Consider the following 26,360-nt stretch of genomic DNA (forward strand, 5'->3'; position numbering starts at 1 on the left):
GTGATGTCCCAGTGTCTGGAGGCCGTGCGGGTCTGGATGGGGAGGAACAGGCTTCGGCTCAACCCTTCCAAGACCGAGTGGCTGTGGATGCCGGCGTCCCGGTATAGCCAGCTGGTGCCATCGTTGGCTATTGGGGGCGAGTCACTGACCCCCACAGAGGGGGCTCGCAACTTGGGCGTTCTCCTGGACACATGGCTGTCTTTAGAAGAGCATATGACGGCCGTGGCCAGGGGGGCTTTTTATCAGGTTCGCCTGATATGCCAGTTGCACCCCTTTCTGGATCAGGACTCCTTGTGCACAGTCACTCATGCCTTGGTTACGTCAAGCCTGGACTACTGTAACGCTCTCTACATGGGGCTCCCACTGAGGAGCACCTGGAGGCTCCAGCTGGTGCAGAATGCGGCCGCGCGGGTGATTATGGGAGCGACGTGGCGCTCCCACGTAACACCTCTCCTGCGCAAGCTGCATTGGCTCCCGGTGGTCTTCCGGGTGCGCTTTAAGGTGTTGGTTCTCATCTTTAAAGCGCTCCATGGCTTAGGGCCATGGTATTTGCGAGACCGCCTGCTGCTACCGATAACCTCCCACCGGCCAATACGCTCTCACAGAGAGGGCCTCCTCGGGGTGCCGTCGGTCAGGCAATGTCAGCTGGGGGCCCCCAGGGGGCGACCCTTCTCTGTGGGGGCAGCCGCCCTGTGGAATGAGCTGCCTCCTGGAATACGATTGATCCCGGACCTCCGGACCTTCCGTAAAGCCCTGAAGACGTTTTTATTTCATCAAGCCGGCCTAGCCTAAATGGTTTTTAATTGGGATTTTAAATTTTATGGATTTGGGGGTTTAAATTGGGTAGCCAGTGATTTAATTCTTTTAATTATCTTAACTTTTGCATTTGTATGTTTTTTTTAATTTTGGCTGTTCACCGCCCTGAGTCCCTTCTGGGAGAAGGGCGGTATACAAATTAAATTAATAAATAAATAATAAATAAGTACATGAGTTTGCATCATAATGCTCTCTTGTCATTTGTCCTCTCTTTGTTCTCCTCCTGTAAAGACTTACTTTTGAAGCTGTCCAAACTAACACACATAATATAATGACACTGTAAAGTATATAAGCTGAGAAAAGTATTTAAAAACATGAGAGTACTCTCATCTACAAGGAAGAAGTAAAATTAATTCATATACAATACACCGATATACAAATATGTGTGTGTGTGTGAGAGTGAGTGTGTGTACACAAAGCCTATGGAAAAGCTAGGGTTTAAATTCCAGGATCTGAAATTTTAGAGTACAGGTGGTTGTCAATATAAGACCATTTTTTTATGATTATTCAAAATTACAATGGTGATTTATGACTGTTGCAGTGCCCCCAAGGTCACATGATTAAAGTTTGAATGCTTGGCAACCAGCACATATTTATATTGGTTGCTGTGTCCTAGGGTTACATAACCTCCATTTGTGACCTTCTGACAAGCTTCTGTCAAGCAAAGTCAATGGGGGAAGCTGGATTCTCTTAATGACCACAGCAAAAAAGGCCACAAAATCAGATGTGACTCATTTAATGGCAACATTGCTCAGCAATGGGATTTACGATCCCAATTGTGATCATAAATTGAGCATCCCCTGTATTCGGTCTACATCACTTGAAAGTTCTACATCAAAATACAGGCTTAAAAAAGTCTTTCTAGCTGATAGATTGTAGAAGCTCCGATGAAAGTGCATGACAGAAGTTTCTTTATAATTCATATTTGTATTCTCTGTTTATTCAATTTAAATATCCAAGGCCTATGGATTCTGGACCACATACAAGTGCAAAATATCCATAAAAACAGATAAAATACTAAACCATTGTGCAACTGAAATGTATATTTTCCATACCCAGGGATTTACTGATGGAGATTTATCAAAAATACAATTTGGAGGAGCTAATGTGTCAGGATTTCAAATAGTGGACTATGATGATCCTTTGGTGTCAAAATTTATACAGCGCTGGTCAACCCTGGAAGAAAAAGAATATCCTGGAGCTCACACTAGCACGATTAAGGTAGATGATTTTTCTTTTATATCTGGAAAAGTGTTTACTGATGGTTATTTACTTACAAATCCAATCTTTCTAGCTTGGCAACCATTCGTGCAAGCCTAGGGCACTAGCACGCAAATCTCCATTCATGTCAATGGAGCTTCCTGTGCAAACGTAAGGGCCCGCAGCCTCCACTTGCGAGAGTGGAGTTTGATGCACAAGCGCAAGCGTCTTACGCTTGCACGAGTGGAGCTTCGCATGTGAGCTGAAGCGCTGTCTGTGCAAATGAAGCTTCATGCACATGCACTTGCCCGCCATTTGTGCGACTAGAGCTTCATGCACACGCACTGACTCATCTCTCCCATGGCCCATTTCTAAGGGGCCACAGACCGACAGTGGGCTGCAGCTTGGGTGTTGGGGACTGCTATCTTAGAACATCTAATAATATTATTTTGCATTGGTCTTAAATTATCTCCGAATGTGTGTAATATTAAGTTGGCATATTTGAAATATAAAAATAGTTTTCTACAACAAGTTTTGTTGTACAAAATAAAGTTCTGCAAAATAAAAATAATAACATAGAAAACAATAATCACAGACAAATTATCTTTCCTGCTAATAGTGGAATAGGTTCATTAGTTTTTGAAATAAATGCATTTCTTCCCAAATAGGTGATTGATTCTAAATTTGCTAATTCATGCTTAGCTCTAGAAAGCTGGGAAAGAAAAAAAAGTTCTAAGAGAATTTACAGATTTGTAATTTAATTAAAGAATGGCAAAATGTGGTTAAAAGAATGAATAGAAAGCAAAATAAAAAAGTTGCTTTGATTTGTGGCATCACAATGATAAAATGGGTAGTCAGTTTTATCCAGATGTTGTTTTGGACTGTATATATGCTGTATGTATTCTGTATATTTTCATGGTAGTACTACTATAATTCATATCACTGCCAGTCTGCTATGTCACTTTGTTACTAGTTTAGAAACAGGTGGTGGTATTTTACTATATGGACATTTTTTTAAAAAAATGCATATGGCTCCAAGAAACTACAGCCTGAATATAATTCTCGTAATTTTTATTTTGGCATCAATGGGAGACTCTCTTACTTATAGAAGTTATTGTACAAGTCTAATTAAATAGACAGATATAATATAATAAGGCTTCAGAAGTCTGAAGTTATGTATCTTGTAAAAATTAAACTAAACATACATTTTATAACTGTTTCAAATAGTTGTGCCAGCTGTTATAGACTTAAAGACATGAAATATAGACTGTGACTTTCTTCAGGGCTATCGTTTCCTTATATTCCAGCCATAAGCGTTTTGGAAAATGAGAGATAAAGCAAAAAAAAAAAAAAAAAAAATGGCTGCCATCTCTTTTACAGTATTAATGAAAACAGATTTACAGATTGCTGCTCTGTTAGAAAAGCTTATAAGTCCTTAAAAGAGGGGTTTGCACCTTTTTCTGGAGAGAGAAATTGGATGATCTAGGAGGAAAAATGCAGCTGTAGTTTTGGTTTAATCTTGTGTTAACTTTTTTATACATAATACTTCTGACTTTTTATAATTTTATAATAATTATAATTACTTTATAATTTTAGTGTTGTACTGTTTTTATTTTATTTTATTATTTTATGGTATGCTATCTGTTATGACAAATGGCTATAACAATAAACTTATTTACTTGACTTGATTGCTATCAAATGCTCTGCCAAGTATATGTTAATTCTTAGAGATGGGAGAAAGGAGCCACAAGTATATGTAGTCCTCAACAAATGAACAAAATTAGGACTGGTATCTCAGTTGTTGAGAATGATCGTTGAGTGAGATGATTACACGACCACTTTAGTCAATGACAACAATCTTGGCACTTCCAGTTGCAGTCTTTAAGCAATCACGTAGTTCGTTAACACTGAGGAGAAGGTCCACTTGTAGTCCCACCACATGTAGGAGGACTGGATACTCTCTCCACTATGCCCAGGAGACCTCAACCTTTCCCTACACTACCATGCCCAGGAGGCTTCAGCCCTTTCCTTATCCCACTAGGCCCAGTATCTTTGCCTTTTTCTGCAGTTGCAGATACACCAAGCTGATAAGAGGCATGTTCTTCCTACTGAGGCTACCTCACACCATCCTGCAAGCGGACCATTCTTGTTATCATTGGAAAGGTCCCTTTCCAAACTGCATGATTTGGAGAAGTGCCTTCCAAAGGCTGTAAGAACAAACTATCTTGTGAAGTATGTGAATTATACAGCATTGGTGGTTCTTATCCGGGACGACAATGAAGATGCTTATAGCTTATAAGGAAGAAGTGATGACTCTGGTGGACTGGTGCAATAAAAGTAACTTGGTTCTAAATGTTATTAAAACAAGAGTTCATTGTAGATTTTAGAAAGATATGGTATAGTCGTACTCTACTCAGTATCAAGGATGCAGCTGTAGAGGTGATCAACAGTATTAATATCTGGGGTAGAGATAACTAACAATCTGAATTGGTCTCTTCACACGTCATCCTTAGTGAAGTGTGCAAACCAGTATCTGCATTTCCTGCATCAGATCAGATCTTTCTCCTTCTGTCCTGGCCGCTTTTTACAGAGGCACAGTTGAGAGCATTTTAACAAATTGCATCATTGTTTGGTTTGGTGGTAGCAGTGCCTCAGATAGAAGGTCCATACAGAGAGAAAATTATAGGAAGCTCTGTTCCTTTCATTCAGGATACTGCTTATAAGCGCTATGTGCTTAGAGCTCAAAGCATTGCTACATTTCTCACACACCCACTTCACGGTCTGTTTCTGTTGCTCCCAAAGTATTTCTAGCAGAACTACCAGATTCTGTAACAGCTTTCTTCCCTATGCCATCCGTCTGGTAAACTCGCAGGATTTTCTCGCCATGTACATGTATACATCCGAAATAGAGTTTCTCTGTGTCATATAATATATGTGGGTATATGCTTATTTATTTATTTATTTATTTATTTATTTATTTATTTATTTATTTATTTATTTATTTATTTGGCATGTTTATGTAGTGTATATTGGAGATGGTGACTCTTTGAGAGCTGTATGCAAAGAAATTTCATTTTAATGTATGCCAATTAGTATATATTTAAAGTGTCAATAAAGTTATTCTAAGTCTAAGTGGGCAAAAGAGAACACCTCAGCCAGAATGTATATACATTTCATGCAAGAAGAAGGAAGATTTGAGTTGTGATGACAGAAGGGCTGCCTGTACCTCCTGCACAGATCCCTTTCAGATGAAGAGGGGAAGAGCTGGCTTTATGGCAGGGAGTGGATGTGAAGATTAAGCGTACATTTGAGACCAGTGTATTCAAGAGGATCCTTTTTTTAAAATTTGATTTATATGCCGCCCTTCTCCGGAGACTCAGGGCGGCTTACAATGCGTTAAGCAATAGCCTTCATACTTTTGTATATTTATACAAAGTCAGCTTATTGCCCCCACAAACTGGGTCCTCATTTTACCTACCTTAGAAAGGATGGAAGGCTGAGTCAACCTTTGAGCCTGGTGAGATTCGAACTTACAGTAATTGCAGACAGCTGGTGTTAATCACAATGCTTTTAGTCTGCTGAGTCACCAGGACTCTTGTGCTTAAGATTCTCATGGAGTCCATTCCAGTTCACATGCAACCCAGTTTGGAAAAAAAAAACCATTCTCTAGATAATCAAGAACTGCTTTCTTCAACCATTGGTCTTTTTGAATGGAACATGTAGGCCCAACATAGCCTGAAGACTCCAGTTTGGGGATGGGTTCTCTAGATATGCTTATTTCTGTCAGGACCATATATCACAATAATAGTAACAGTCACTTAGATAAAGACCCATCAAATTCATGGTTATAGCAAGAAAAATAACTGGTCTTCAGCAATTTCTTTGAACCTTATTTATTGGACAGATTTTAAAAAGCAATATCTGTTGTTCTCTCTCTGTCTGTCCCCATCTCTCCCCCTCCCCACCGCTCTCTGTGTGTGTAAGTGAGGGAAGTATGGCCCTGCCTACTTTTAATTCTGGCTTCTGGTTCCATCTTCCTTTTTAGTCCTTTATTATATAAGGATAAAAATATTGTCTTAATGTTTATCTTTGTCTAAAGGTCAGAGACATAGAAAAATCCAACTAAATTGTAATTAGTATTATATGACGTGTGCCTCATAAACTATTTTATATTTGCCCCAAGTCAGCCATTATTCAGCACATGTATAAATGATCAAAGTAACAGCAGGAGAAATTGTCTCTCTCAGTGGTGTGCTCTGACATAATTTAGTTACTGACTAGCTCCGAATAGGCAGTGCTAAATCATTTCAACAACTGATTAAATTTGGAGAATTTTGGTTTATATTCCCTATATGATCGATTAATATATTATCAAGAGAAGAAAGCAGATGGGGAGAAATGGTTCTCAACATATCCATCCTATTCCATAATAATTGCAGTTTTGATGGCTTTTCTGGAAAGAAATAGAACCTAAGTTCATGTTTATGAGAAAATTCCTAAAATAAATGTAGTAGATCCAAGTGACATCATAGGACATATCTGAAGGAAATTGAGCTTGTGACTGCTGTTCAATAAATATTAGCAAAATAAATATTTGTTCTAAAAATATGAGAGCAATGGAAAATAATAAATAATAAACAAAAGCAGTTAAAAAGAAAGATAAAACAAAAGAAAATGAAATTTAAATACTTTGTTGCAGAACCATGCTCTGTAACTCTCTTTACATGCAAACCAGTGGTGAAATCCAAATTTTTTTACTACTGGTTCTGTAGGCATGGCTTGGTGGGCGTGGTGTGGCTTGGTGGGCATGGCTTCATGGGCGTGGCAGGGGAAGGATACTACAAAATCTTCATTCCCACCCCACTCAGGGGAAGGATATTGCAAAATCTCCTTTCCTGCCCCACTCGGGGGCCAGCAAGAGGTGGTATTTGCCAGTTCTCTGAACTACTCAAAATTTCCACTACCGGTTCTCCGAACTGCTCAAAATTTCCGCTACCGGTTTTCCAGAACCTGTCACGCTCACATTTTCAGCGAACTGGTGGTGAAATTATACTATATTTGCATGATTTAAAATGTATCCATCCATTTTCTGATCTTTACTAAGTATTTTCCAGGGTATACAAATCTTCTTGCTTTAGTTTCCATTATTTACATACAGTATAGCTTGCGATCATTCATACCATTATCTTTCCATAATTATTTTTGTTTTAAAAAGTTTAATTTTTAGATCCATGCCCCTCATTGCATCATGCAACCTAACATTCACTGCAAATTCTTATCCAGCAATACAAAATCATCTGCATGCAAAAATATTCTCAAATTTATATTTCAGTATTCTGATGACATGCAAATCTATGATGTGGCACTCTGAATGGATTGAATACAGCATAAATATATTGAAAACGAATCCAGATAAAATGAATGAGGATTGGGGTGATAGTAAGAGATGTTCACTGTGTATACTCCTTATTCCAGAGATATCAGGGATATCTCTGGAATAACAGGGAATCATGATAGATTCCCTGTTCTGAATGGATTGCATTCTCCAGATATAGCTAATATACAATTTGAAGGTATTTCTGAATCCAAATTTCCATCTCATAAAACTAGTGACCAAGAGTTCTCTTTATATGCTTCAGTTATGTACATCCCTTCTTGTAAGAAAATCACCTTAAAGCTTTGAATGCATATTCCAAGTTTGATTCTGTTATGTATTGTATTTGGGGGCAATTATATTAGAAACTAGAACTTCTCAAGGCAGAAATTATTCAACAACTAATTGGTACCGTGCCTGAAAATTGCAAGGCAAGATGTCCATTAATAAAAAATAATGGGGAAAATGTCAGATTTAATTTTCAATGGGTAAAAAAAGAAATTATCTCCTTGTCAAGTATCTATCCTCATATTGACAGAAGGCAATTGACTGCTTTAAGTGACTTCACTATAGTATGTAATAAAGATTCTTATATTGCTGTGCTGAGTGCCTGGATAATTTCTGACAATTTTCAGCCCGGGAGTTTAACAGCTGATTTTCTTCTCCTATTCTATAAAAGCAGAAAAAGTGTCTTTGTATTCCTGCTTCAGACCATTTAACCAAAATTGTGCTCTAGTATCTACATATAAATACCCAGATGGTCAGTTAACCCATATTATAAAACAGAGAGTTCAGCAGGGGAGAGTTCAACCTGCCACCATTTGGATAGGGCTTTTTTCAATGATGCCTCAGTAGACCATACCACAATAGTAGTAGTAGTAGTAGTAGTAGCAGTTTGGTGCTGAAACCCTACTTCCTTTCCAGATATATTTGGCAGAATTCCAACCAAATGTATAACCCTTCTCTCACAAAGTGAACATTCAAATTTTTTCTTAGGAATTTCTTGGTCCTCTAAATCCAACAAATATCCTGATACCTATAGGAGCTCCAAGCAAACCAATAACTTCTTCAGGACCAGGGGTCGGTTCCACTTACCTTTACTACTGGTTTGCAGTGGGAGCGCATGCACTTCTGCACATGCACAGAAGCTTCTGCACATGTGCAGATCACCCATGATGATGTGGCGGGTGGGCGGAGCCTTCTGTCAGTTTTACTACCGGTTCTATAGAACCGGACCAAACCGGGAGCAACCCACAACTGTTCAGAACCATTAAGATTAGGCTCCAGCCTCCTACTATTTTTCTGCTACCTTCCATGTCTAGGAAGGCCTTACATCACTGTTGGAAATCACATCTAGTTTCTACCTACTATTCCCCCTTTCTGTGACTATGTAAGGAAATAGATCTCAAATTTACTGGACCATTTCATAGGTTACCCATGTCACTCCAGTAATAGTTAATCTGCAGCTCAAAACCAAAGATTCACCCAGTTTTACACTTTTCCCAGTTTTTTTGAAAGTCTTGCCTTCCTCTTTCCACATGTTGACTTTATGCCAATGTTGTGATGCAAACCATACAGAAATCACAGCAGATGAACTAATTCACTGTAATTTGTGCGCTTGGAGGCTGTGGGGGTCTGAATGAGAGACAAGAGACTTTGGCTGAATTCTGGTAAAGCTAGTGGCTTTGGGTGCATGGAGCTTCTGGCTCTAGGACTTCTTTAATATATTTAGTTTAGGATGGGATTACACTAACCTGATGTCCAGTCTGGAGTTTCTCTTAGAATTGTGATTCCTGCTTGAAAGAAGGTGGCAGTCGCGGCTAGGAGAGCTTTTGCAAAAACTTTGTGTTGTGTGCCAGTTGTGCCCTTTCCTGGCTCAGGAATCCCTTCACTCAGTAACTGAAGCCCTTGTCATCTCTTCCTTGGACTACTTGAATTACTGCAATATGCTCTACATGGGCTATCCTTGAAGAATAACTGGAAGCTTCAGCTGGTGCAAAACACAATTGTATTGCAGTTCTTGGAGCCCCTGTTACACTGCTGTTCCACGAACTGCACTGGCTGCCAGTTTGCTTCTGGGTCCAATTCAAGGTGTTGGTTATCACCTTTAAATCCCTTCTTGGTATGGATCCAGGCTATCTGCGAAATCAACTCACTCTGATGGTGATGGTGAAAGGGTATGCTGTGGAATTTCAGCTAAGGAATTTCATCTGGCGTGTCCAACAAAAGTGTCTTCCTCCCTCTGGAACATTATGCCCATTGAGGTGAGATCCACACCCGCTCTTTTGACCTTCCAAAATGCTTTGAAGAATGACTATGCCAATTAGCCTGGGGCCTCAATGGGGGTGTGGTACTTTGGAGCTGGCTAATGGAGTAGATAATACCCCACTTCCTCCCTATGCCCACTTTATTCCCTCCTTCTTTACTCTGCTTTAAATTTACAATCTTTACTTATTGTTTTCATGTTTTATAGGTGCACTTTAATTTAAGGTCTGTAAGTCACCTAGAGTCACCTTTGGTGGGATGGGTGGCATACAAACTAAATCAATCAATCAATCTATCTATCAATCAACTTTATGGTAAAGTTACATTAACATAATCTTGCAAGTCCGAATGTATCCTCTCTCATCTCCTTGACAGGCCAAGAAACTAAGGAGGATCTTTTCTGAATCTCTTGTCCTTCCCACATTCCTGGGCTAAGTTGCCTTTTATCTGCTTGTTCCCTTGGTTGGGTCTCTCCCCATGTATCCCAAGGTCATTCCCACATACCAATGCAATTTTGTTACCCTACCTATCTTATTGGATAGGGAAAAATAGTTTGAGTGTATTCTGCATTTTTGGCATAAAAAAGAATAGCTTAGGTATTCAATTCATTGGAAAGATCATTGGGACACCACCCATATTTTTGACTGAAGTACATGTTTCCACTCCTTCAAGACTTTGTAATTGTTTTTGGGTTTTTTTGAGTCTGTGATAGGTAGTGGAGATTTTATTTTAGTGGAAAAACTGAAGATTTAGTGGTGATGAGCTTCAGGCTAACAACAATGTTCATAAAATAGCAAAACTTAGTAAGAACAGTAAAGAACTGATAATCACTCAGCTCATATTATAGAAAATTATTACATATTCCATAGAATTCATCATAATCTACAAAATAGTCAATAGTGTAGGTAGTATAGTTAACAGAATAACAGTTGGAATGGACTTTGGAGGTCTTCTAGTCCAACACTAGAAGCCTTGGTACTACAGTGGTTTAAAGCACCCTGTTATTAACACAGCTGCCTGCAATTTACTGCTGGTTCGAATCTCTCCAAGGCTCAAGGTTGACTCAGCCTTCCATCCTTTCTAAGGTAGGTTAAATGAGGACCCAGTTTGTGGGGGCAATAAGCTGACTTTGTATAAAATATACAAAAGTATGAAGGCTATTGCTTAACGCACTGTAAGCTGCCCTGAGTCTCCGGAGAAGGGCGGCATATAAATCAAATTAAAAACAAAAAAAACAAAAAAAAAAACACCCTGTTGAACAAATCCTGTGCCAGTGATGGTGAACCTTTTTTTCTTTGAGTGCCGAAAGCATGTGCGCATGCGCAACAGCACAAGCACGCATGCCAACACCCCTAATGCAATGCCCCCCTGCAGGCCCGTGCATGCCTACACAACCCTCATTTTGGTGCTAGCAGGCGTCCCTGTAGCCTCCTGGGACCAAAAATGGGGCACAGGGGAGGTACACAGCACCCCCCACCCCCCGTGCATACACGCGTGACCAGTGATGGGATTCAACTAATTTAACAACCGGTTCTCTGCCCTAATGATTTATTCCAACAACCAGTTCACCAAACTGCTCAGAAATTTAACAACTGGTTCTCCCGAAGTGGTGCGAACTGGCTGAATCCCACCACTGTGCGTGACCCCCTCTCACTCCCCACACATATGCACACGCCTCCCGGCAGAGACCCCAAAATCAGCTGGCCAGCAGGAGGCGCACGGGCATGCACGGTGGAGCTGACCTGGGGGTCAGCTCGCGTGCCCACAGAGATGGCTCTGTGTGCCACCTGTGGCTTGTGTGCCATAGGCTCACCATCAGACAAATTGTTGTCTAATCTCTTCTAAAAAAACAGTGTTGGAGCACCCACTTTTTTTGGAAGTAAGTTGTTCCATTGTTATGCAATGGATGCTCCAGAGGTCAGCTCGGACAATGAAGAAGAGCTGGATTCAGGAACTTCAAACTACATGTGTCCTGTGGGTCACAGGTTGGACATGCTTGCTTTAGACCAATAATACAATCCTGCTGCTAGCTTTTAGCTTTCTATAATTTAGAGCTGTACTCATATTTCCAGTGGTATATAACTGCTGCTTCTTTGATGTAGCTAGATTTTTGCAGATTTTTCTAAACAGCAATTTAGAAATCAGATCATTGTTAGTAGTGCAGAAAATGGAAAACCTCAGACTGATCCCCTTGCCTGGCAGCAACTCTCCAAGACATACAGTATTTCTCAGTCCTAAATGGAGGTGTTGAGGATTGTATCTGAAAATAGAAGGGTTTGAAATGGACTCAGGTAAGAAAAAGTTCTATTGATGACTCCGTATATAAAGAGAGTGGAGACTGGATGAACTGAACTATATTATACTATACTAATAAAGAAAAGGTTTTCAATATTGATGATGATGATGACAGTTTTATTATCTGGAGAGACTGTTTAAAGGTTTGCCCTGAGGAGCTATTGATTTTGACCATTCACTCATTACAATTGTTTTTCAGAGAAATTGCAACTGTTTGTGATTTTAAGTAGACATTGTTTCATATATCCTGATTACTTAACTTTGATGATACAAGAACTCTTATAATATTTTTGACATTTAATATATTCCAAGAAATAAAACATAATATCAAGCTTTTTCATGTGGTATTATATATGTAGACTTTTCATTCTTTGATTAAAACATAATTAAATTTCAAAGGAATAATTCTATTACAGTAAGCTTTAATTTAATGGATTGTTTCAATTCATTTGAAATACATTCAATAATGTACTATTTTTGTGGAAAAGGTATTAAATAATTAAACCAGGTCTCTATTATACAGTATAAACAGTTGTAAAAAGTCTATTTCAATCAAAAATATAACACTTTATTTTAAGCAGAGTTCAGCTTTTTCCTACACAGACAATTACTTTTTCAAAAGAAAATTTTATTTTTTAAATTTTTGTCAGGTGGATTATATAAAAGTATGTTAGAACATCTCAACAATAATAGTCTATGTAGTGAGAGGCATATTTTAATTGAAAGCTGTTGGAAGCCATGCAGACACTTTAATGCAATTCATTCTTATATGCAAATAAATTAGATTGTATTGTGCAAAAATGCAACCAAGAGATATGGATATTATTTTACTTATTTTTCTGCATTACAAATCAGCATTCCTTAACCTACCGTATGTTTATTCTTTTTTTTTGCTTTATTTACTTAATAAACAAATACTATTGATTCAGTTTCACTAAATATACATCTGCTTCTTTTCAGTACACATCAGCTCTTACTTACGATGCTGTCAAAGTAATGACTGAAGCATTCCGTAACTTGCGTAAACAACGGATTGAAATTTCTAGAAGAGGAAATGCTGGTGATTGTCTTGCAAACCCGGCAGTGCCTTGGTCTCATGGTGTAGAAATAGAAAGGGCATTGAAGCAGGTAATCTTTCTAGAACTAATATTGTATATTTTCAAATTATCTGGGGAAGTCATTAATTGCACTTCATTTTACATATGAAAACCTTGGATTATTATATCTATTATTTCTGGGAGAACTTCTTAGCAATACATAAAATAAAATATATTTTGTCTATAAGCACAGTAAATAAATTAATAAATTTCATATGTTTATTTGTTGAACTTTACTATGCTTTCCATTTTTTACTTCATATAGGTTCAGGTGGAAGGCTTAACTGGAAATATAAAGTTTGATCAGAATGGAAAGAGAATTAACTTTACGATAAATGTCATGGAGCTGAAAAGTACTGGTCCTCGGAAGGTAAATTTATGATAAATAGAAAGTTACTTCTACATTCCTTCTAAGTAGTATAGGAAAAGTAAATATATTAAAATGTAATGTACAATACAAAAAAATTAATTAATCTTATTTTTATAAATTCCTTAGGATTGTTTTTAAAATGCTGCATGTTTGAAATGAAAATATAGATCATAATTACTATGAACTATAATCATATATATATATTACCGTATTTTCCGGCGTATAAAATGAATTTTTAACACATGAAAATCTTCTCAAAAGTCGGGGGTCGTCTTATACGCCGGGTGTCGTTCTCCTGTAACCAGGCAGACCAGCCCGAAAGGCTCTGATGAGCCTTAAATGGCTCTGACGATCCAAGCCCTGACGATCTGCTAATCAGGCAACTCAGCTGGGATTACCAGAGCCATGGAGAAGGAAAAAAGTTTTCCCCCTCCAGCTTGCTTACCTTAGTTGCTTGTGTTGCTTCGCTTGCCTGAATCCATTCCATCAGCAAGCAACTCCTGCCTGCAATCAAGCAGGCAGGGAGTTGTGGACTTCAACTCCCAGAATTCCTTACCCAGCAAAACAAAGCTGGCTGAGGAATTCTGGGAGTTGAAGTCTACAAGTCTTAAAGTTGCCAAGGTTGGAGACCCCTGTTCTATTGGGTAAGTTTTTTTCCCCTTTGGGATCTTTAAAAAAAATAGTTAATTGGGGGTTTTTTTAGTTGTTCTTTTTTAGACCTAGCCATTTAAAGTTTAGGAAGTTTTAAATTTAGCTTTCATATAAAAATAAAAATAAAATAAAATAAAATAATATTTGTGCAGCTTTCTGAGATTTAGTATGTTTTTGTAGTGTTTCACTCTAACTACACAAACACACAAAATCTCACAAAGCTGTATGTGGAATTTTGTGTGTGTAAAGTGTGAAAGTTGGGTTTTTGGGCTTTTTGTGGCTGTGTGAGGTTCCTGCTTGTTTCAGGGGCCATTTTGGGTCTAGCACAGCTGCTTTTACATTGTGGGTGAGCCAGTTGTGTTGTGTTGTGTGTGTGTAAATTGTGAAAGTTGTTTTTTGGAGCTTTTTGTGGCTGTGTGAGGTTCCTGCTTGTTTCAGGGGGCATTTTGGGTCTAGCACAGCTGCTTTTATATTGTGGGTGAGCCAGTTGTGTTGTGTTGTGTTGTGTGTGTGAAAGTTGTTTTTTTTTTTGGGCTTTTTGTGGCTGTGTGAGGTTCCTGTTTGTTGCAGGGGCCATTTTGGGTCTAGCACAGCTGCTTTTACATTGTGGGTGAGCCAGTTGATGTTTTTTAATTTTTATTTGGTGTGCGTTGGAAGAGAGGTAGTCTTCTACGACGAGTATAGCCCAAACCCTATATTTTAACAGGAAAATTCGGGGGTCGTCTTATACGCCCAGTCGTCTTATATGCCAGAAAATACGGTACTTTGAAACTAAGGTATTTTGCTACAGAATTCTCTAACTCTTGCTTGGTTATCTATATAAATAAAAATGTAACCGTTTGTTCAAAATCTTAAATCTCCGAAAGTTCTTCACCAATTGCTTTGAAATTTTGACACAATGTTGCATTCGAATAGGGGCGTGTTTTTATATACCTATCTTATATAGATGTCACACTTGTGACAGATAAAAACATGCTTTTTAGCATGTTGGCGTCCAACAGCACCATCTGTTGGACGTAAAAGCAACACACGCTATACTATCTTTTTGGACTTTAACATCACAGCACCACAATGGCAGGCATGAGCCAGGTCTTTTCCTCTCAGTGCTGCCGACGCCAAACCCACAAGCAAAATGGTGGGAAATGTCAACCGCCGTGAAGCGTCCTCCTGACTAACGGAGTATGCCGTACCTTTGGCAGGGACCCTGATGCTGCCTGTGGTGCAGAGAGCTGCGAAGGTGAAGGCGGTTATACCGGCAAGCCGGGAAACCAGCTCTTACACCCGTGGCAAACTGGGACGGAGGCAAAGGAGGCATGACCTGAGCTACAGAGGGAAATTATTGGCACTCAGTCAAAAAATATTGTGTACCCACAAGACTGGGCCACAGCAACGCGTGACCGGGTACAGCTAGTATTAATATGAAATTCAATGTAGAGAAAAGTAAAGTCTTACATTTAGGCAAATACACATATTGACTGGATGAACCCAGGCTTAATAGCAGTAACTGTGAGAGGGATCTTGGAGTCTTTGTGGATAACCAATTAAATATGAGCCAACAGTCTGCAGTAGCAGCCAAAAAAGCCAATGCAATCCTAAACTGCATTAACAGAGGGACACAATCAAGATCAAGTGAGGTACTAATACCACTCTATAAAGCCTTAGGAAAACCACACCTAGAATATTGCATTCAGTTTTGGTCACCACACCATAAAAAATATGTTGAGACTCTAGAAAAAGTGCAGAGAAGAGCAACCAAGATGATTAGGGGTCAGGAGGCTAAAACATACGAACGGTTGCAGGAACTTAGCATGGCTAATCTAATGAAGAGAAGGACCAGATGAGACATAATAGCAGTGTTCCAATATTTGAGGGGCTGCCACAGAGAGGAGGAGGTCAAGCTATTTTCCAAAGCATCTGAAGGCTAGATGGAAATTGAACAAGGAGAGATTCAAACTGGACATAAGGAGAACTTTTCTGACAGTGAGAACAATCAACCAGTGAAACAGCAAGCCTTCAGAAGTTATGGGACCTTCATCACTGGAAGCTTTCAAGAACAGACTAGACTGCCATCTGTCAGAAATGATGTAGGGTCTCATGCTTGGGCAAGGAGTTGGACTAGATGACCTACAAGGTTCCTTCCAACTCTGTTAATCTGTTAAATAATGAATACAATGCATGATTAAAGACCCATGAACTTTTGTGCATAAATTAACACTTTAATTGAAATTCAAGAGCCATGGAAATTTTAATTTGCATATAGTAAAATGCACATTTTTCTCCCTTCAGCTGTAAACATGAATGAATCCTACAGAAATTATCATTGTTCTCATAATTCTTTGATGACTCTCAATATTGCTATTTCAAAACCATACAAAATATTTTTTGCAGAGAATATATAGAAATCACTACTTCTTGAGTATATCCAATATTTGAATATGATATGGTATTGTAATCTGTCAAAAATACACAAAATATTTATTTGAATAAAATTTATCACTATTTTCAGATTGGATATTGGAGTGAGGTGGACAGAATGGTTGTGAATCCCATGGATGGTCTCTCTGGCAATGATACCTCAGGATTAGAAAATAAGACTATTATTGTCACCACTATTTTGGTAATTAAGCATATTTTTTGTGACATGGATTCTCTAAATTGTAATCTTATTATTCATTCTCAATCTATGTTGGTATAGATAATCACTGTCTGGTTTTTTCCATGAATGTGTAAAAAATTAAGAAATACTGTTTATGGAATAACTACAAAATCTCTTCATGTGTTTTTTTCAGATTTATCAGAATTTTGAAATGTATCACTATTTTTTTATTTTCCACAAATGGCAATTATTGTGGTAGATATACCTTTTAAATATTTAAATCGAAGACTGAAAATGAGAATGGAACCAGTTTCAAGGAAGGGATTTTTTATTTTTTAACCACAGCCATTTACAATTTTCCACTAAATTGAGACATTATCAATATACAGTTACAATATTAGAGAAATTTAGGAATGCCATATTGTTTCCCTAGTAAGCTAACAATTGTATGAAGTTGTTTGTTCAAGGCATAACTGTTCTGGATTATATATTAAAGGCATCAACATTTTATCAACTGTTTTGGTGGTGGTAAGATTTTTTTGACAGTTCTATGTTTATTATAAATCTATATAATCAATTTTGGTTTGGTGGGGATTGAGAAATATAAAACATTATGAAATATACATGAATTTTCTGATATATTATTTTGAAAGCTTAAAAATAAAATGTGTTTAAAATGTTCTTGTTATCATAGTGATTCCACTAATGCGAATAAAAATCATGAATTTGTTTTTTTAAAAAATGAATGCCTCTATCTGTAAGGCTTTATACGACTGTAAAAAGTGTTACTGTGGTAATCGATAAATAAATAATCCTGAACATTTATGAAAAAAGTTTTTTTTCTTATTTACTTATTGTGCTTCAAAAAGTATATAACAAATAGGCAACTTACTTGATAGCTTTATTAACCAGCTAAAGCCAAGTTTCTCTGTACAGGAATCCCCATATGTCATGATGAAGAAAAATTTTGAATTCCTTGAAGGAAATGAACGATATGAGGGCTACTGTGTGGACTTAGCTGCAGAAATTGCCAAACACTGTGGGTTCAAATACAAACTCACAATTGTTGGGGATGGCAAGTATGGGGCCAGGGATGCAGAAACAAAAATCTGGAATGGAATGGTTGGAGAACTTGTTTATGGGGTAAGAGCCAATTTTAACCATTGCAAGTATTTGATTAATGAAGATAAGCTCAATACTCGTTAGTATGACAACTGAAACTCACTTGGATCAAAGCAAGGTCACATATTTTAGAAAACAGGTAATATAAATGCATTTCATCATTTTTTCCTACAAATATTCTGCCCTAAATGTAGGGGATAAAAGTTGTGTTCCACCAATGTTCGTAATATAATTATAAAAAAATTGCCCTCTTATATGATAAAACTTGAATATGTATCAGTAACCAGAACATTAAGGCAGACTGGATTAGTAGATGCTAGCACTGAAATAATTATTGTCTTTTCCCTTGACATTATATTATTCATTTGCAATGCACAAAAGCAATGAAGCCATTCCCTTTTTAAATAACTTATTATTTGTTTTGCTTCCATTACAGAAAGCTGATATTGCAATTGCTCCATTAACTATAACACTGGTGAGAGAAGAAGTGATTGACTTCTCAAAGCCTTTTATGAGCCTCGGGATATCTATAATGATCAAGAAGCCACAGAAGTCCAAACCAGGAGTGTTTTCCTTTCTTGATCCCTTAGCATATGAGATCTGGATGTGCATTGTTTTTGCCTACATTGGGGTCAGTGTTGTTTTATTCCTGGTCAGCAGATTTAGCCCTTACGAGTGGCACACTGAGGAGTTTGAAGATGGAAGAGAAACGCAAAGTAACGAATCAACTAATGAATTTGGGATATTTAATAGTCTCTGGTTTTCCTTGGGTGCCTTTATGCAGCAAGGATGCGATATTTCGCCAAGGTTGGTTACACACCTGTTTCAGCTTTGTGCATTTTGGTCTCATTAAGGATATTTATGGTGCCTATAGATTCACTCTAAATAAATACTGACTGCTGACAAGTTTTCCAAAATCATCTTCAGTCTTTACTAAAAGAATCAGTTCGTGGTGCAGACAGAAGACAATTCAATTGATTTGTTCTTAACATCCATTGTTCTTCATCTGGTGGACTTATATGCACCATGCAGAGACTGCAAAATGCATAAGGTTTACCTCATTTCCTGCCTTCTTGGAGGGGTACCGTGTTTTTGCTGCATATTCCCATTTACAGTCAAAAGTGCACTGATTTCACAGTTGCTGTAATGGGAAAAAGGGTAGCATGTTGTTTATGATAAATGAAATGGTTGCCATCACAAAAATACTTCTTGTGCCATCTAGCACATGAATCCCCTCACTCCTTTCAGCAAAAGTACTAGGTTTTAAACAAGAAAAATATTTTTTGTAACTTAATGGTCCCTGGAACCAATTACAGTAGACATGACAAGAGTAGTTGTTCGCAGGAAGTTTCCTATTGATTTCAAAACATAAATTCAGATAGATGTTTATTTTATGAACCATACTATACTCATGTTTGTTTTATTTCTTTCCACAGTATTACCAACTTGTCCATTTCCTTCATGTTTTGGCTGAAACTCAACAAATCTGATGGGGCACACATTGCTGCATCATATTGAGTAGGGACATTATTTCAGAACTGAAATTAAGTCTGTCCCTAAGAATTGCTAGGCTGGGCTCTGCTACCATAGCACTGAGTTCTATCAAGGAACATAAAACACAAAGGAATTATCCAAATAATCTAAATAAAGTTGGGGGGAAATAATGTGGATGGTGGTGTTAGTTGGGCCAGGTCTCTCAATTCTTCTGATCTTGTACTACTTTTTTTGAGTTTTTCTATGCTCTGGGTGGTGTCAGTTTTAATGGTGTCCAGCCACCAGTCAATTTTAATGGTGTCCAGCCATATAGCTAACTAGAAAGTATTTCCTAAGTGTTGTTTAGTTATTTAGTTGCTACCTATACTTTGTTATCTGCTAGACATTACTTCCTCTGGATTGTCAGTGAATTCTTCTTCGAGTTCTTTTAAGGTTATCCTTGTATTGTCACACAGTATCTAGCCACCTTGTTTTCTACTGGCTTTTTAATTGATTGTGTTGATTTTTTCCAAGCATTAGGATCTTCTCCGCTGACTGTTACCCATGTATTATAGACTGCCTATGCAAAATATTCAAATTTTCTCAACAGTATCTTCAGAACTACTGTTCAATTACCAGGTTTTTTTTTTTTTTTTATCATTCAACCATTCTGATGAACCAGTTTTCACAGATGATTTAACTTCTTATCTGGCCATTTATATGTGGTTGGTATTTTCTGTTGACATAATCTTGGGGGGGATATACATATATACTGTATAAACATACATATGCACAATATGCAGCCTGATTCCCAGTAACAGTGGGCAGCTTATAAAATATAAAAGAAAATTAAAAGAAAAAAGCAACATAAAGCAAAAAAGAGCAAAGATGTCAAAGATAGCCAGATGGGAAAAAAGAAAAACTGGATTCAGTTCCAAAAAGCCTTTGGCAAAGGACCAGTTTTTCAGGACCCTTTGGAACACCAGTAGGAAAGGAGCTGTTTAAATCTCTTGAGCAACCTTATTCCAGAGGGCAATTTCTTATGTCTTCCTAACTTCAAGGCATCAAAGAGGTTGCTAATGTTTCTTCCAGCAATTTTAATTCCAATTTCCTTGTGTTCTAGTTCAGCATTTTGCACAATATATTCTGTATGAAAGTTAAATAAAAAAGTGACTGTACAGTATATAGCCATTGTGTACTTCCATCTGGTTATCCCAGATTCCATTCCAAATCTTATAACAAATAATTCATGATTTACATAATTAAAAACCTTTATATAATCAATAATAATCAATAAAGCAAAAGTAGATGTATTTTTGCCTTTTCCATCAATCATCAGATGTTAAGCAACATGATCTGAGACACCCTTGCCTCTTATGAATGCAATCTGTATATCTGGCACTTCTCTGTCCATCATTGTTGAACACTGAATTGTGGGATCTTGAGTTTTATTTTTCCACCATGTGAAGGATCGTCTTTTTTTTCTCCTGGAATATAAATTTATCTTTTCCAATCCCTTGGCCACTGCTGTGTTATTCTTACCTCATTAAAAGTTATAAGTAGCATTTTAACTGCATCATCTTGTAAAATGTTGAACTGTTTGCTGATATTTAATCGATTCCTGCAGCTGCTAGAAATATTTTGCAGACCCCATTTGACTTCACTTTTCAGAATATCTATCTCTAGTTCACTGATCAAATTTTCATACATTTAATCATTTAGGGATCCATTTTGTACAGTTCTTCCCTATACTCACATGTTATGTTTTCTTTTTCCAACAGATCTTTGCCTATGTTTTTTATCATGCCCATTTTTTCATTACATAAGGCTCCTATTCATTCATTCATTATCTTTAGTTTCTTTGCATTACATATTTAGATGCAACTACTTGTATTTCTTTGCTCTTTTTGGAAAGATGTGTCACAGGGATATGCAACAAGCAAGATTTCATCAAAAAGATGAAAAGTATGTTGTGATGTTACAGTGCAAGCTCTGTCCTTATATACGTGAGTATAGTATTGTGTGGCAAGTAACAAAGGGTCAGGCTTTGCATTGTGATTTCTCAAAACATGTTTCACTATTGGCCCATCTTACATCATTCCGCAGACACTAGTATTCAGTGTTTACCTGGGCAAATTTTCTCTGTTGCCCTTTGCTTTCTGCCAGTCTTCATCTATTTTTCAATATTAACAGCAGTCATTTTATATTCTTTTTTATTTTTACATTTTGGGACATTTTTGTTTGCTTCACCTTTAATTATGTCACAATTTTTAGTTCAGAGTTCTTCAGCTTCTGTGTTTATCAAATATAATCCATTAAATCGAAACCTCTATCACTTAGATATACGGAATACTACATTGTTCATATATTTTATTATATTTAATTTAAAATGAAATTTTGTAATGAATTCACAATGTAACAGCATCTGGTATTATTTTGCTGACTAAATAGTCCTCCTTTATCTTTGTTTGCAGAGTATATAGATAGACAATTGGATTTTGGTATTATACAATACATGAAGTACACATACAGAATTGTCTTTTAGAGTATTGGAAAGATTTACTTGGCAGAAGTTGACAGAACTCTGGTTGTCTGTTTCTTGTTTCATTTCATACACTGAAGTAAAACAGTAAAACATATTCCAGTTGGGAGTAGTTTCTATATGGATGTGTGGGGAGGGTGTATACATGTTTTGTCAACAAGGTGTTGTAGGTTGTCATAGAACTGGTATCTACATCTTCTGCATCTGTGCTTTGAATGTAGGCTTGAAATTCTATAATACGATGACTTGCCTCATGTTTTAGTATTATATTTCAGCACTGACATTGATATCCATTTGTTCATAATCACAACTATTCCAATTCTTGTTTAGAGTAGAATGTCTATGTTGTTGGTTTGACTCTGAGCTTGGCGATTTGGTTGCAAATGTTTCATCCCCATTCGAGGAGACATCTTCAGTGCGCCTTGGATTGTGCTTGTCTGGAGGAGCATTGGCGTTTAAATACCTTTCTGAGTCCTGGTCTGATTTTGGGTTTTGGAATTGGCTGGCTATAGTTGCTGAGCCATAGTCCTAGGTTTTAAGTACCAAAGAATATCTATTCTTTTGATATAAAATGAGCCACCTGGATCTATTTCACTTAGAAAATTCTGAGAATATTAATGTTAAATGCTGAATTCTGGCTGTAACAACATCGATTTTGCTTCATTTCATTTTATATATTTATTTGTTTTTAAACCTGTATGCTGCTTGACTCTCAAAGACTTTATTGTTTTGACATTCCATATTTTTCCAGCATTTTTTTTCTTTTGCTTCTAGTATCATCAGTATTTAAGTGTCTTTTTGGCTTTAACCAAGATGTATCATAAACACTAAAGCTACTCATATGTACTCTCTCTCTTACCAGGCAGCTCATTATCTTTTGGCTTGGAGAGATCTTCCTCCAAAATCATGTTAACATTAATTTGACTATATATATCCATTTCACTTTTTTTGGCATAATTCTGAAGTGGTTTGAGTGATTTCCTTCTCCAGTGGAGTGTATTTAATTTGATTCCTTGTTTGTGCCTGTCATGGTTTACATTTCTTGGAATATATACTCCTTAAAGTTGATAGTATCATTGAAAAACATCAAGCTCCTTTCCACTATAAGATCTATCCATGAATGGGCTTTTTGAAGTATTGTGGATTGTTTTTTTACAGTGGATACAGTGAATATTGTATATTCAATTTAGATTTTATGATCTGAGAGTAAGGAAAAATGGAAGTTTGATAAAAATACATGTAGGAATGAAAATTTGTAAAACTTTTTTTATTGTCCTTACAAATATAATTGCATTCTGTACAAGTTCTGTAAAGTCTTGGTCACTTAGATCAGTGACCTTAAAGAGCATTGGCCATCAGAAGGCAGTTGAATACATTATTTGTTAAAGAGCTGACCTGTCCTATGTCTAATGTAATTAGATTAAACCAAAGGAGAAAGATAGCCAATACACCCTAAACAGCAACTGAAAAATACATATTAACAATATTTTCCATTATGTTGAAATAATTTGAACTCAAGGTTTTCTCACTTTGAAACATGAAAATCATCTTGTTTTAGGAATAAACAACTTTACTAAATTCCAAATGAGTTGGAATTTTGCACATAAAACAAACAAACAAAAATGTACTCAAAATATAACTCTTAAACTCAAGACCACTCCCAAAATTCTCAAATCAGCATAATTTGTACTGAAGACATGTTTTGCACAAGAAACGGGATGATTTGAACTCAAAACAGTTTATATAAATTTATGTTATTAAATGGAAATATTATATGCAAATCTGTAGCCTCCTTTGACCCTTTGTAGAGAAATCATTGTCATCGTCGTCATCTAAATATTCAACCTACATACCATAATTACTTACATATATTTTTATGAAGCTGTATGCCAGCACCCAACAACGGTAATATGAAATGAGTGAGACTTCTTTCATAAATTATAAGAGAGAACTTTAGCAATCTGAATGAACAAATGAATATTTCTGTTACAGTTGCTGACCAGAATCTAGCATTTAGTATTAGTTCTAATACTTCTCTTCAGCCCTATTTGTATCATCTAAATTTCCTTTGCCATGCACAATGCTTTTTTCCTACATAAAGTATTGGAAAATTCTTAGGGGGCAGTTTTTTCACTTTATCACTTTGAAATAATCAATGCCTTCATATTGATAATGCTTTAGCACATTCAGAATAAATGATATTAAGTAGGCTGTGCTTAATATCACCTATATAAGGCTATAGGAAGTATAGAGACTGCAGTTAATCACTGGATAGAAGTTTTTTTCTCAAAGTAGCAAAGTCGTATTGCTTCACTTGTTGCCTTTATGCATAACAAAGTTTTGTAAAGATTGAAACTGAAATTGGATAGCCATATAGATATTGAGATGAAATTTAGTATAGGGAGTAAGGCATCAGGCTAAAAAGGGGAAACTTTGAGTTCTAGTTCTGTCTCAGGCATAAAGCCAGCTGAGTGACCATCGGCTAGTTGCTTTTTTCAGCCCTAGGAAAGAGGTAATGGCAAACCTTGATAGTACAGTGGTTTAGTGCACCCCGTTATTAACACAGCTGCCTGCAATTTCTGCTGGTTCGAATCTCTCCAAGGCTCAAGGTTGACTCAGCCTTCCATCCTTTCTAAGGTAGGTGAAATGAGGACCCAGTTTGTGGGGGCAATAAGCTGACTTTGTATAAAATATACAAAAGAATGAAGGCTATTGCTTAACGCATTGTAAGCCGCCCTGAGTCTCCGGAGAAGGGCGGCATATAAATCAAATTTAAAAAAACAACAACAACCACTTCTGAAGAACCAAGAAAACTGGTCTTGTCCAGGCAGTCTCAGAGAATCGGACAGAATTGAAAAGAAGGAAAAAAGAGAGATATTAGATAATCTATTGCTCTCAGGGTTTACTTTATTTAATTTTTTATTTTTTGGCTGTCTCCTTATATAGAATACATTGAAAATAAAGATTCATAATAGACAGCTACTATTATATTCAAATATTTTTAAAATCTTATTGTCAGATTCTGATTTTGAGTTTTTCATACAGATATGAAATAGCATGCAGTGATTGAGCAAAAGTATATGCAGTGACATTAAACATCTAAATCCATAAAAAAATTCCATTATAATGATACATATTGTTGCCTAATATATTACCTCCACTATGTTAAATGCTGAAATATTTAATAGAAATTCAGTGAAAACCCTATGGCAACTGCAGATACCATTATAGTCTAATTTATTTAATCAACCAATATCCACTGAATCCATTGTAAGAGAAATTCCTGCATTGTGCATAGCGGTTTTAACCTATTAAAATATTCTGTTTTGATTTCAATATATTTTATTGATCTTGTCTGATTTTACTGTAAACATTCTCATTTGTGTTATCATGAAAATATTTTTTAAAAAAATATTGCAATAACATGATCTAAGTAGCTTTCTTTTGCAGGATTCTTGGACCTATGAAGATCCAATAGTACATTAATTCAATACAGAAGTCCTGAATTTAGTGACACACCTTATCTAAGTAAAATATTATTACTTTCCTATGTCATTAGCATGCATAGCAACATATACCTCTCCTTTCCCAAATAGCATGAATAAAACGTTCTCCGAGTTACCCAGTGCAGCATATACATAAATCTGATAACTTGTATTCCTTTTAGGATATTCATTTCACTTTACAAATCTATTTCATACATTATTAGATCCCTGTCTGGGCGCATTGTTGGAGGTGTGTGGTGGTTCTTTACACTGATTATAATATCATCCTACACGGCTAACTTAGCTGCCTTCCTGACGGTGGAAAGAATGGTGTCTCCTATTGAAAGTGCAGAAGATTTATCTAAACAAACAGAAATTGCTTATGGGACTTTAGATTCTGGCTCAACAAAAGAATTTTTTAGGGTAAGAGTTTCTGCTAACCTAACTTTGAAATTCTGAAATATTCTGAAATATTAAGCTATACTTGCACTCTCTAATATAGCCATAATGAATAGAAAGCAGAAACCAAAGAGTTTTAATATAGGTTATTACTTTATAAAGCATAGCAATCAATTACAAATTTTTACTACAACTTCAAATATCCCTCTTCAAGATTTCCAATTAAATCTTACATCCATCTGTCATAACTTCCATACTAAAGAAATGGATTGTGCATTATGCATTTCTGCAACTAATATTTCTGCTAATGAATTATTTAAATTTCTCATGTTCTTTACAACATCCTAAATCCACTGAACAGGCCACTGAAGTAACTACTCATCAATTTCTGGCAATTGAAGGCCAGAAATATTTTCCTTAAATTGAGTTATAGCACATTTTTTAAAGTTGTAACATTGTAGTTTGAACTTTATTGCACGTTCTGTCCTACAAACTAATCAAAGTCCAGTCTGAGTTGCAAAAATCCAGTAATTATTAGATTGATGGTGGTCCTCTATATTTTTTCACACCTGATTTGTTGTTTAATATAATCTTATTGTTTATTCTTTGCTCAGCTGCCAAATAAGATTTCTCTATTTAAGTAACTTCATATTTTATTTTATTTATTTCTTTTAT

General features: G+C 36.6%; 1 protein-coding gene across 6 annotated transcripts in view; it reads left to right on the forward strand.

The window, feature by feature from the left end:
• GRIA2 (glutamate ionotropic receptor AMPA type subunit 2) overlaps window positions 1-26,360 on the forward strand; it is a 97,518-nt gene that overhangs the window by 66,216 nt on the left and 4,942 nt on the right. For all 6 annotated transcript variants that reach the window (XR_004593957.3, XM_034432864.3, XM_034432863.3 and 3 more), the window contains exons 6-12: window positions 1,876-2,037; window positions 12,911-13,078; window positions 13,313-13,417; window positions 16,575-16,685; window positions 17,601-17,807; window positions 18,223-18,593; window positions 25,511-25,709. Coding sequence is in view for 5 of the 6 variants with exons in the window: in XM_034432864.3 (XP_034288755.1) it covers window positions 1,876-2,037; window positions 12,911-13,078; window positions 13,313-13,417; window positions 16,575-16,685; window positions 17,601-17,807; window positions 18,223-18,593; window positions 25,511-25,709 (1,323 nt within the window). In the remaining variant the exon portion in view is untranslated. The remainder of the gene's footprint in view (window positions 1-1,875; window positions 2,038-12,910; window positions 13,079-13,312; window positions 13,418-16,574; window positions 16,686-17,600; window positions 17,808-18,222; window positions 18,594-25,510; window positions 25,710-26,360) is intronic.

This window comes from Pantherophis guttatus, chromosome 8, assembly GCF_059756535.1.
Source record: "Pantherophis guttatus breed Tessera chromosome 8, ASM5975653v1, whole genome shotgun sequence".
Classification (NCBI taxonomy): Eukaryota; Metazoa; Chordata; class Lepidosauria; order Squamata; family Colubridae; genus Pantherophis; species Pantherophis guttatus.